This window comes from Mycteria americana, chromosome 1 (assembly GCF_035582795.1).
Source record: "Mycteria americana isolate JAX WOST 10 ecotype Jacksonville Zoo and Gardens chromosome 1, USCA_MyAme_1.0, whole genome shotgun sequence".
In the NCBI taxonomy this organism is placed as follows: domain Eukaryota; kingdom Metazoa; phylum Chordata; class Aves; order Ciconiiformes; family Ciconiidae; genus Mycteria; species Mycteria americana.
Window position 1 is genome coordinate 221,663,230 of NC_134365.1, and position 12,855 is coordinate 221,676,084.

General features: G+C 50.0%; 1 protein-coding gene across 1 annotated transcript in view; it reads right to left on the reverse strand.

The window, feature by feature from the left end:
- SLCO2B1 (solute carrier organic anion transporter family member 2B1) overlaps nucleotides 1-12,855 on the reverse strand; it is a 61,324-nt gene that overhangs the window by 32,074 nt on the left and 16,395 nt on the right. The window contains exons 3-6 of the mRNA XM_075491359.1: nucleotides 5,643-5,780; nucleotides 5,380-5,542; nucleotides 3,682-3,909; nucleotides 2,469-2,567 (exon numbers count right to left, since the gene is read on the reverse strand). Of these exons, the coding sequence (XP_075347474.1) occupies nucleotides 2,469-2,567; nucleotides 3,682-3,909; nucleotides 5,380-5,542; nucleotides 5,643-5,780 (628 nt within the window). The remainder of the gene's footprint in view (nucleotides 1-2,468; nucleotides 2,568-3,681; nucleotides 3,910-5,379; nucleotides 5,543-5,642; nucleotides 5,781-12,855) is intronic.

The window sequence follows — 12,855 nt, forward strand, 5'->3', positions numbered from 1 at the left end:
CCAGTCAACCCAGACATCAGCGTGCTCCAAGGTGGTGGCTTCCAACCTGGGGACCATCGGTTTTGAGGTCTGAGCAGCATTTGCACTTGACTCATCCCATGGTGCTAAATCACATTTCATTCTTCATTATCAGCAGGGTGTCTAAAAACTCACTCAGCCCTTTGGATGGAGATAACTGGGACAGGGATGTCCTAGAGCTGGAAAGGCAGAGGAAAGCATCCCCATCACAGCTTTGTCAGAGAAGGGACACCCATGTTGTGAAAAAGCTCGGAAATACTCACTCAAGGGGATTAAGCCATGATGTCTGTCACGACAGAAGGAAAAATACTTTCTTAAGGTTAAAATGGAGTTAACTCCAATTAACTTCCAGCATCCAAGAGCACCGGTTTACTTTTTTTACAGTCTGGCTACCCACACAAGGACCCCCCTGTTCACAGACTTGGACCCTGGAGCTCTGCCCACCAGTCTGGTCCATTGGCCAGTGCCTGGTTTGCAGCTCAACCAACGGAAGCCGATCTTTAAAAACGCTTTAATACGGATTATATCCCTTTCTCCTGACCACTTTCCTTCAGTTCACCCAGCCTCCTCCCTTGTCGTCCTCAGGGCACGCTGCCAAAGATAACGTTTTCTGTGGGGAGGGTACTTGGCATAAATAAAACTCGATATGCAGAAGCCAGAATGCAAATACACAAGAGGGGGAGTCTGAACCAAGAAATATTTCTACAGTAAAAGGGGATACCTGTGGTTAGATAGCATTCACGAGCAAGCCCAGGAAATGAGCCCTCCCAGAAACCTCTTCCTTAACTGTGAGTTTTAACACAAGCGAGCTGTTCTCACTGGGAGGGATGCAATTAAAACTGCAATCAGTTTACTGGATTTCGGTGCGGTGGATACTGCCACATCTAATCTCCCATCTCTGGAAGTAACAAGTGATAGGTCAAAGAAATTTGATGATCTCCTCCCTGCACGGTGCATTTAGCAAATTGGGATTTTAAATCCCTTCCTGAATAAACACCAACAAGTTTTTTTCTAGGAAAACATGAGGTTAAATTAGATTTAGCATTAAGCAGCCACAGCTCGATAGCTTTCCCCAGTAGGGTGAAGATATCTTTAGGCTGAAGACAGCTCTAAACCTGGGTGTTCTCTAGTTCTGGCTATTCAGGCACCTTTCTCATTCAACGTCCATCTGCAGAAGATGGCTTAGAAGAACTGAGCATCAGGGTGTGCAGGCAGACTGTAGACCCTAATCCCATTTCTTCATCCTTCAGAGGCAGATAAACCAAGACTCCAGACACCTCACCAAGGTTCACCCACTGAGGAGGATGGATAGCTGCAGCAATAAGCTTGGAGGTCACCTGATAGGAGGAGGCAATGTCGAGACTGGAGTATGCTCTTGAGCTACAAATATCATAAATGTATATATAGAGTGACAAAGACCAGGTTAAAAAACGCCTGGTGAAGTCAGTGAGCAGGAATGAGCCGGAGGCACCGAGAAGGAGCCAAAGCTAGTGCATCCGTAGTGTCAACAGCCGCTGCTCATCCAGCTCCAGCCCTGACACTGTCTGGTCACCACCCAAAGGAGCCTGTCCATCGTCCTTTTCCTCTAGTGAGGATATGCTGAGCTGTATAACGTGTGTCTGCTCTGTTAATAACCAGGAAACAGCTTCTTGTTTTTCAGGCTGGGTTTTAAGAGACAGCCAAAAAGGAGACAACTACAAATGCTTTGATAGCACGGCTCAGGAAGAGTTTTTAAAGGAAATCCTTTTCATGCTCCTCTTTTGCCCTACCCAACATTTCTCTTCTACTTGCTTTCACCTTCCTCCCTTCCTACTCTTCCCTCTGCTTCTTCACGTCTCAGGGTCCTGGTACCCGTTCTCCATTCTTTCTCTCTTTCTTCTCCTCTCCATCTTTCTCTTTCATGTTTCTCTCTGGGTTTTGCTCATCCTCCACATCCTCACTCTTCCCTGGTGCTGGCTGGCAGCAAAATGCTCCTGCTGCTGTTGCTGGCATACGGCAGAAAATTCATAGAAGAATGAAAATCAGGTCTTCTCTAAAAGCACAATGCAGATGGGCATCCCTCTAACCAGACCTGGCAGCAGCCCAGGGGTGAAGGATCTCCAGGTCTGAAGGAGGAGAAAGCGCCGACTGAAATATGGGATTCCAGTAGCCACGGGGCCAGGTTTAACCCTGCAGATGTGTGTGTGACACTGAGTCAGGTGGCAAGGATCCACTTATTTGGGCCATCCAACCCAGCACTGATGGGACCGGTCCCAAAGCATCCCCAGGTGATGGAAGTGATTTAACAGGGGAGATGATAGCTTGCAAAGGGAGCCAGCCCCTGCCCCGCAGGTTGCACCTTCATCCCTTGGGGGTCAGGATGCCCAGGGAGGGGCTGGACCGCTGCTGGCTCAGTAAATGGGATGCAGGGAGAAGGGTGCGGCCGGCTCTCCAAGGGCACGTTCACTCACCTCCGGTGACTTTGTCAATGTCGACGTAAAAACGCAGCATGGCAGAGCCCAGCATGAAGGCCACCCCCGGCCCGATGACGGTCACGGAGAACAAGATCCCTGCAGAGGGGCGAGAGCAGAGAGGGGCTCAGCCCTGCACGAAGGGACCAGGGGGGACAGGAGGTGCCTTGAGGCAGGACCACGCTGGACCAGGGTCCACCGCATCTGCCTCCAGCACAGGCTATTTCCCTTGCAGCTTTCTTATGTCACACCTTTCGAAGGATAACAACCCCATGCTTTGCAGGCTCCCTTCACAGGAAAGGTTTTGCAAAACTCAGACCTTTCCTGCCACTTTTCTTCAGCCTCCTAGAAAGACCGAGATACACCCAGGAACAAGATGGGCCCCTTGGCATAAGAAATCCAGGAAATGAAAAGTTTTTTTACAAGGTTAAGGAGATAAAAGTTATCAGCAAACTCTCTTACGTGAATTACTGATTAAAAAATTAAACACCTGTGAGATTCAACTCCTATCTTACAGGTCATCCTTTCAAATATGGTTCAAAGGTTTGGAGCATCTACCAGAGCAAAATTTGCTGCAGTACTTCCAGTTTCTTGATGGTAATGACCTGGTTTTGAGCCACCCTTGCTGTGCCATTCAGTTCAAAAGGCAGATAACAGCTGGAAAAGGGCTAGAAAGACCTACGAGGACCATCTTGTCCATCCCACCACCCTGGGAAATCCCTCGCAGCTGTGTGCCCAAGCTGTTTTCCAGCACCCCCTGCCCTGAAGGATACTTGCCCACCTCCCAGATGGTTGATCCTGCTTTTTTAGCTTCCTATCATTTTCCCTACATCTAAATAAAGTCTTCATTGCTGCATCTTAAGCCCATAGCTGCCTCCTGTGAACATGGAGATCAGATTATTCCTCTTCTCCTTGTTGAAGCCTTTTTGGAGGAGGACATGGTTATTGTGTCCCTCTCCGGCTTACCATTCTCAGGCCAAAAATCCCAGCATCTCCCCTAAATCATGTTTTCCAGCACTCCTGGTCTGTCTGGAGTTTGTCCAAGCTTGAAGCAGATATAAACTATTTTTGCAGAAACCTTCCTAGCGCTGGGTAGAGCAGAAGGGCTATAGCAAGCTTTGCTCTCATTAATGCAAATTAATACTGTCTGGCCTGGCTATAGAGAGCTAATTAATTCTGGTTTCCCCTCTTCCCACAGCAGCCCCAGCCTTACCCAAATAGAGGGGGGAGTTCCTCTCACTGGCGAAGTCGTCAATGTAGGAGATCCCAAAGGGCTGGATGGGGACACCACCGATGCCCAGCAGCGCCTGGGCGATGAACATGACGAGGAGAACCTCGTGGTTCTCCCTGGCAGCGTGGGGGGTGCAGCCGGCATCGCTGAGGTTCCCCTGGGACCCCGGCACTCCGGGCTGGCACAGGTCAGTGGTGTTGCTGAACGTGCCTGCAATGACAAGGGGAGCAGTTCTAAGGGGCTCGGTCTAGAGGAAGAGCTTCCCTAAGATAGCAGCAAGCACGTAGATATGCACTCAGTAGGTGTCAGGTGGGAAACGTCAGTGGAAGAAAATGCAAAGAGAGTGCAAATATTACTGCGCAGATGTTCACGGTGAGATGGATGCACGTGCCACGAAAAGCCACCTCCATGGAAAAAGCAGAGCTGAGATCAGTTCCAGGACCTTTGATATATCTTGCAGTAAAGGTAAGTGAGCAAAACTGCAGATTTCATGAATAGCTACTCAGGAAATGAGAACTCATTTTACCCAGAAATGGATTACAAAGCTGCCTAAGTGAAAGTGCTGATCCTAGCACCCTTATCTTCCTTAAAATACTGGGGGAGGGGGTGGTGGTGTTTATAGCAGGATTTCCATGGTTATGCCCCAAATCATATGCAACTCTGAGTGCTTGACACAGGGCCACCTGCACCAGCACTCCTGAAACGGGTGGCTAATTGTTTCCAAACTGTCGTTAGCACCTGACCTCTGTTTGCATCCATGAATTATTCACCTATTAAGGCTTCCTTTGGTGGCTGCAGCTGCATGAACCAGCTGCGCTCTCTCCGATGAGCCAGAGAAAAGCTGTTTAGTGGAGGTTTCTAAAAGATTTGCTGGACCTTCATGGCAGGATTTGGGAAGGTAACGAGAGAGTGGGTTTCTCCTTTCTCTTCTCACCCCTTCTCACCTTCTTTCAGGGAGAAAATCCCAAACCCACCCTGACCTGCTCCTCCACGAGTGATTTACACCTGCGTGTTTCTCACAGGAGCTTGATTTTCTAGTGGGGTCTAAAACCTCAAAGCATTCCCTTTGAGGGAAACCAAAGGGAAACCAGTTGTCCTTTGAGGACAACTCAGCTAGGCATGGGAAGACAGGTGAGGTACCCCATAAGCAGGAGAAGTTAGGTGTGAAACCAACGCTCCCCCGTTGCAGACAACAGCGTTTCACCCCCAAAGCTGCCCCGTTGTGGTGAGTCAAGCTCCTTCCTGCACCTCTTGTTTCCTTCCCGTAAAAGGCTTCAGTGTTCATGAGACCTTATCTTATCTATGTCATGAAAATAAGGGAGCAGTTCATGTGCGTGAGGACAACGTGGCTCAATGCACGGAAGATGAGAGCCCCAATGGCTGGGGAAGACCTTCCTGCTAGCCGGTGTTTGTCTGCTGCGTGGATGTGTAGAAGACAACGGGAATCAGAAGCACAGCCCACGTTTTGATGGTTTTCATGCCCTTTCCTGTGGTTCCAACTGTCCCCTGGCTCTGATTCCCACCATCAGCTGTTGCCTCTCAGGACTGAGATGGTTTCATTCTCTGAAAATTAAAATTCCTTGAGGACAAACCTACAGCTTGCAGCTCCCAACCCCTTGAGAGAAGGTGATTTCCTTTATCTGTCCCAAAAGGCATAAAATAAGTTCCTAGAGTACCTACTGGCAACGGACTGGTCATACTCGTAGGGTCCAGTTATGAAGTGGGGGAGAGACATGAGGAACCCAGCCAAGGAGACGAGGATGGCACCACAGCCGATGAAACGGGGTCTGTGCACTCGGCTCCCGAAGTAACTTATGAAGACGATCAGCAACGTGTTTCCAACCTGCAGCAGGACACACACACCAAGAGGTCTCACAAGGGAACAACAGGAGCATGGGGAGAGCATTCACCAGGTAGATTAGGAGAAGCAAGCTGGTTTTCACCTCATTGAAGGAAGCGAGCAGCCCTGATGTCTGGCTGGAGAGGCCGTATCGTCTCTCGATGGTTGAGATGGAGCTCTTCAGATAGCCGGAGACCAGGAGCTGGGAGAGCTGCAGGAGCCCGTGGCAGAAAACGAAGAACTGCCAACACAAAAAGAGAGCATCCAGCATGATTACTGCAAGCTGCAACACAACGAACTGCATCTTCTACACAAAGGTGTGATTATTGAACATGAACCTTCGACCATGAGCCTTTGAAATATTACCCTCACTCCTGCCATCAGTGGTCTTCTGAAATTAGGCCAGGGCCATTAAACTGTCCTCTGCCAAAAATGACAATAGGGTTAGTATTTGCAAGGAGAGTGCGGTTTCTTCAGCTGAAAGTGGCTTTGGACAAAGAGATCACTTCACTTGGGATACTGCCAGTTTCTGTTGGTCTTGACCCTGAGACCCGGCAGCAGAAGTGGAAGGTTGCACAGCCTTCCATCTCCCATCCAGCCCGAGGCAGGCAGCCATCCCCACTGCTGGCAGGAGCTCTTCTGGGACAGGAACGAGCCCTTCCAAACACAGCAACAAGCAGCTTCTTTAGAGAAAGTCAGGAGGAGGTCAGGGAGAATAGTTCAGACTTTCTGTTTTCCTTTCCTTCTGGATGTAAAGGACATATCTCCTTTTGGAAAATGGGATGATTCGCCTCCACTTCCAGAAGGAAACCTTGTCAAAGACCATCAGCTCCCAGAAAATCATCTGACCTCCTCTCCTCCAGAGTTTGGGATGTCCTGGTGCTCGGCTGCCCAGGAGAACACGTGGCTCGAACTGCCCCACCATTAATGAGAGCAACATCCATCTTCCTGCTCCTCAAGCAGAAGCATTTTGCAAGTGCCAAATGAACTGTCCCAGGAGGGATGGAGACCACCTCCCCTTCATCCTCAGCTCTGCAAACTACTCAGCAAAGGAAAGGAGCTGACAAGCCGTCTGCCACATGGCTCTCCACAGGCATCCTTCCAGAACCCAAATGAGTTAAAACAAACTAACCAACCCAAACGGTCGCCATACCCTAAGGAGACAGACCACTCATCTCACTGCAGGACAGGCTGAATATCCCTGCGTCCTTGCAGAGCTGCTGCCCTCAGCCTTGTTGCTGCCCAAAGCCACAGGGAGCTGCTTTTGGCAGCCGTTTCCCCTACCCAGAGCAGGGCATTGCTCTGGCTCGGGGTGTTTTGCAGCCAGCTCCCACCAGGCACGAGTCTCGCCCGGAGGAGCTGCTCAGCCTGGCCTGGATTTCTGCTATGTCTCGTTCTGATGCAGGGCTGAAGTGGGGTCACTGCCAAACCGGACTGCTCTGTAAGCAGAGGGACTATTTACGGCACAAAAAGGGAAAAAGAGGATGGCCAAGCCCCCTCGGCTCCCTGAGAGCTGGAGCACCGGGGTATGGGTACTACCACCAAAAGCGGTGCATCGGCATCACGCAAAGCGGGATGCAATCCAAGACCTTCCCCCTTCCCTGTCACCACGGAGGGGTGCAACGTGTTTGGACTAGAGAAATGTCACCCGGCCAAAGGAAAGCTTTCCCAGAGTCAGCTTTGCTAAAACTCCAACGTTCCTGCAAGACATGCTGGCTACGTCTAGGCACTGTTTCCTGCATACATGAGTTCAGATAGAAATGTTGAGGTCAGATTAATCTTTTCCAGGGATCCATAACACACAGCCCAACGGGAATGCACATCCAGGACCTTCATGGCACGTTGGTCTACAGCAGCTCAGCAGCTCCCCACCGCTGCCCCATATCCTCTTCAGCACAGGAGGTCAAAATGGGTTGGGAATCTGCTATTTTATTGTCCCCTATCTGGGCAGACTAAAGCACAGAAAAGAGAGATGGCCCTGCAAAGGACTTGCAGTGGCTTGGTGTCAGCACTGGGCAAGGACCCCAGTTCTTCTGGCTCCAGGGGCTGTTTGCTGTTAGCCATCAGATCACGGCACGGCCGGTGATCGGCCAGGAAAAGAAGGAACAGACTCATGGACTTTAGATCTGCTGGAGAGATGTATGTCCTTCTTTGTCTTTGGCCGCACACACAGTGCTGCATTTTGTCCCGCAGCAAAAATCACTTGTTTACATTTCTGTATCTGATCAAGACGTCTGGCCTTCTAACTTGTATGGTCTGGAAAGATGCTCTTCACACCCGGAAGGAGAGACCATTACTGACACCAGTGTGATCCTCGTAAAGAGAAGGAGAGATTTCCCTGAGGACCAACTGCTGCAGAGCATAAGCTCAGCTCTGCTCGAGAGCCACAGGGCATAAATGCCTACAGCATCTCCGAGTTGTCAGAGGTCATATGGACATGCACACCAACATGTGCTTCTCCTGTCCCAGGAGATCTCAGCAGGGCTAACCTTACAAAGCCTGCTTTCATCTCAATCCTTCCCTGCCAGCAGAGTCTGCTTCTTCATACTCCCAGCAAAAGGAGGGAGAAGCAGCAGACAGCAGTGTTATTAAGAATGAAGGCAACGCACTAAAATCAAATTACGTCTGCTTATCAGCTCCCAGGAAACAAACCTCCCAACCTAGAGCATTCCTTTCCACCCTCTCAAAGTACAGGGTGTGATTCCTGTCCACATAACAAGCCTAACGTGGGCTTGAAAGAGGGGTGTGACACCAAGAGCCACGATTCCGGTCTCCTTCATTCAAATGCATGGCTGCAAGCCTAGTTTTGCTTGAGTCCCAAAGGTAGAGTCTATCCTTGTAAATGAAACAGGCCGGGGGACATTCTCTGATGCCAAGGCCGGTGGGAACAGAATAGCCTGCATCCATCCTACCAAACTCACTGAGCCTTCAAAATAGGGCAGTTTTCACCCAAAATGCTTGCTGGGAATTGCCCCCAGTCCTCAGCTTCCCAGTTTTTTGGGAAAGTAGTAGCTGGCCCAGGGCCAAGTCACGGAGTAGGTGATAATTCAGAGGTACAGCCAGATGAGTTGTAACGATGAGGTCTTCTCGGGGTCTCGGTATGCAAAATGCCCCCTCCATCCCTGGGGGAGCTAATCCGGGGACTGGCGTCAACATACCTAGCCGTGCTCCCCCAGCCTGTGCTGGGGTGAAGGTGCAGGGCTCGGTCCTGCCTTTGGGGTGTGCCCAGGAACGCGGCCACACCATGATGTTCATCATAAGAGGGTTTTGGTTTTCTCCCAGGAAGCCGCTGCTTGCAGCTCTGGTCATCCAGACCAAAACCCTACACTGGAAGAAGGATCCTGCACTTTCTGCAGCCCACAGAACAACCACCACCTGTGTCCCCCCAGTCTGCTCGAGTTTGGGGGTTGCCCTCCACGCCACAGCCTGGAGAGCAGGACTTCAGGGGATGAACATCCAGACTTGGAGTGCAGAGGGCTCCTTCACTGAAATCTGCAGTGCATTTTTATAGGCTTATCTTTCCCTTTTCTGGAAGAGAAAAGCAGTACTGCAGGTCCTGGGGAACGCGGAGAAGAGCAAAAGCCTGGGTCAATGCAAGGGTATGAGGACATCGTTGGTGGCAGGACATCCCGAGGGGATTGCAGCAGCCTAAGGAAACGGGAGGCGGAGGACAGGGGGGCTGGGTAACACCAGGAGCTGGTGGGGTGGTTAAAGACAGCCCAGCAAGAGCCCTCAGGTATGCACCGTGTCCCACCGAGGGAGCGGGGGCGGTGAAAGAGCCGCAAAGGCATCCGACCACGCTACAACAGCAGGATGAGACGAAGGGAAGGAAATCCCCACGGGCTGCCCGGCAGAGCTTCCTAAGATCAAGCTATCAATAGTAGTTTTTAATTAAATATTTCAATCTCTTTTCAACACGTGCCTTTTTTAAAAATGACTGCTACCAACCAAACACATTAGAGGGGCCAACAGCTAATATTTCTGCACGGCCTGTGTTGAAAGAGCAAAGACCAACAGATTTATAAAAATCTGGATACCCACATGGTAACTGCACTAGTCGCTGCACAAAAGGTTTCAGACACAAGTCAGAATCCCAGAGCAAGCAGGGGAACATTTAGAAAGTCAAAATCAAGATGGAAATGGTTGAGAACGAAAAAACAAACAGCAATGTGAAGACCATCGCTTGCATTTCCTCCAACTTCTGCAGCAATTGTAAGTCAACTAGTTCTGGGAAAATGTCACAGAAAAAATCGGCTTTTTGTAGGATCTCCACACTTTCTGTGTTTCCCATTTCTCCATTTCTTCTTACTTTCCTAAGGTAGCAAAGTGGGAGGTCTTGCAATTGAAACTCTGCAAGGGCAAGTCTCCTTCTTGCTCCTTAGGGAGTCATTGCGGGCAACCACCCTAACCACAGAGCATTTTTAGGCGGGGGAATATTTTAATGAGTGAGAAATAGAGAGCCGGTAATTGCTAGTGTGTGATTTCCAGTTTGCCCCATTGTAGCTGTGACGATGGTGGTGGGTGGTCGAGCCGCAGCAGCGCGTCTATCACGGGGCTCCTCCGGGGCCTCCCATGATATTTGGTGCGGGGCCGACCACATGCAGACTCAGATGTCACCCTGCGCCTTTCTCAGCTAGGTCTGGGACATAGCCCATGCGACAGGGCAGGCAGATCCTCTGCATCATCCTTCCGTGCCATCTAGTTACTTTTCCCGAGGACTTGAGGCTGGGGTCCCTCCACACTTGGACTGGGTCTGATGGGCTATCCCAGCAGCAGGAGAAGATCAGAAGATGACCTGGGTCTGCAGACACCAGCCTTTTCCCAAGACCAGGGCCCCGACAGCAGGTCGCAGTCATGGAAAGACAGGGACAGCCCCAGAGCTGGGTGTTCCCAAAAGCAACACCAAGCCCAGCTGCCTGGCACCTCTCTCCCATTACGGGCCAAGCCACGCTCGCATCCTTTCCCCTCTACATCAGTAGAATTAAAACAACTCGGAGAATCCAAATGAGTGCTTGCGTAGGCTGAAGAGGAAGGAAGGGAGAGGTTTTTTTAATGGCTTTTTTTTTTTTTTTAATAAACATCTGCGAAGCAGTCTGACAACAAATCCTCCATGTAAGGGCTCTGAAAGCCGCTCTGAAAGCCGCACACACAGTCTTGCCCCAGTTGTCACAGGGAAGTCCCTATCATGCTGCTTCCTTGTGTTTGGGAGACTTTTGCCGCTATTTTAAGAAAGGGTTTTGTGCCTTAGCACATGATAAAATCCCGTGCACTGGGCTGTGTTTACACAGAGGAGAAAACGGGTCTGGGAGGAAACAGCTTGTTCCAGTTTAGTGAAAACCAGTTGCGTGTAACTGGGCACAAGTCCCTACCACTGCACAGAACCACTTGTAATAAAGGCTTGGGGCAGGGACAGCTGTAGTTTGTTCTCGAACTAAAGCACAGAGGAGAAAACATCAAGGGCTGAAGCTCGCACAGAGGGTGAATGTCCTCAGCCAGCTCCTCGATAGCTTCAGGAAGTGGGCACGTGCACGCCGTCCCTTGAGGAGGGGTATTGGATCCACAGCTGTGTCTGCAGATGAACCTGGAAGCCAACCCTGGGGCACGAAGGTCATCGTGCATGTCCTCAAGGTGCAGGATGGCAACAGGCAGGGTCTGGCAGGGATGGGAAACACGTGGCCGTGGGACCACGGCATCCCCCTGGGGCCGCTCACCTTCCCACGTGTGTCCCTACCAGCAGGGGTTTCACCAACTTTGCTGCTGGCACGATGCCATGTGCGACTCAAACAACCCAGCAGCGACCACATTGGCAACCACAGTCTTCAAATGTCCAAGTGGCCTTTCGGGTCTTCCAGATATCCCAGTTCGATCGGCCAAAACCTCTTTATATTGACTACAGTGGATCACACTATGGACTATGCTTTACTTCCCAGCAAGTCATCGCACTCAGTCTGCGTCCTCTCAACCTGCAGGTGAACTGTTGCTGTAAAACACACACATAGTCTTTCCAAAAAAGTTTCCTCTTCTGTAGCAGTCGCCATCAGAAGATCCCAAATTACTTCTCCATATCTTTGCATAAGCAGCTCTTCAGCAGAACTGCTCTTCCCAAACTTGTGTGTCCAGCATGGGATGCAAAAACACTCCTTGAAGCCAAGACAAGATGTTGCATGTCACTGGAAGCAGCAGTAGATTTAATTCTGATTTAATCTGCTCTGATTGACTGTAGGAATTCATGCCAGGTATCTTAAAGGCTCAGGGACCATCAACCCTGTGAGCATTCCCCAGAAAGGCAGTTTTGAGTTATGCTTCTCAGTTGCATTTTGACACAGGGCAATTAATTTTCGTCAACACATTCTCTCTCTCTGTAGAGAGAGAGATATATACGTAAAAATTGCAGTGCTATGATTTTTGTCCCTTCAGCCACTTCAAACACATAAACCACATCGTGCAACGGTTTTGTGTTTCTACAAGAACCCTTCAAACCCTGGACTTAAGTTACGTTTCCTGAGGAAGTCATTTAGAAACCGGACAGCGTCACTTAACTTCTTGAAAGGAAAAAAAAAAAAAAAAACAAAACCAAAAAAAACCACCAGAGAAAGAGATCTGAGGAAAACATCCTGTGCCAAGTATAATTGTATGCTTGGTGACATGCATGGTCAGGTCAGCTGGTCAGCTTTGCCTTTGGGGTAAAAACAAGTCCTTCAGTAGTTTAATGTGAAACATAGAATTGGAAAAGAGGATTTGCGCTCCTTAGCTGTGGGCTGCAGCCAAGGTGACGCCTGGCAATGGCTTCACCGAGGTTGGTCCCAGCCTGCTGCGACTGCAATCATCTGGACTGCAGCCTCCTGCAACGCTGCTCTGACCTGGAGGCATCAGTCAGGGCTTCTCTGCTGAGCTTTCCAAGCAGAAATTCAGCAGTAGGGTGTCCATCAGGAGCAGAAATGGTCTCCACCAAAAACCCCTCACTTTCTGCCCTTCTCAGGGTGGGCTGCAGAGACCCTTCAGAAAGCAATAGGCCCTAGGAACCGTGGACAGTTTCAGAGCTGCCCATTGCCCTGCCCAGGTCTGGCCTGCAAAATTCTCCATGAAGAGTTTCCTCTACATCTACCTTCACGGATACCTTCGCTCAGCAAAATAGATGTTGATTCTGCTCATAGACCCAAGCTGACTTTGCGCCTCAGTGGCTTTAATCTTTGAAGTTTCAAACCCCTTTAAAATTTCTCCGCACGGAAAAATCGATGGGATTTTATTTTTAAAGATAACCTTGCTGGCACGTAAAAAAACCCCAGAGGTGAATGGACTGAAAAGAGGATCAGGGG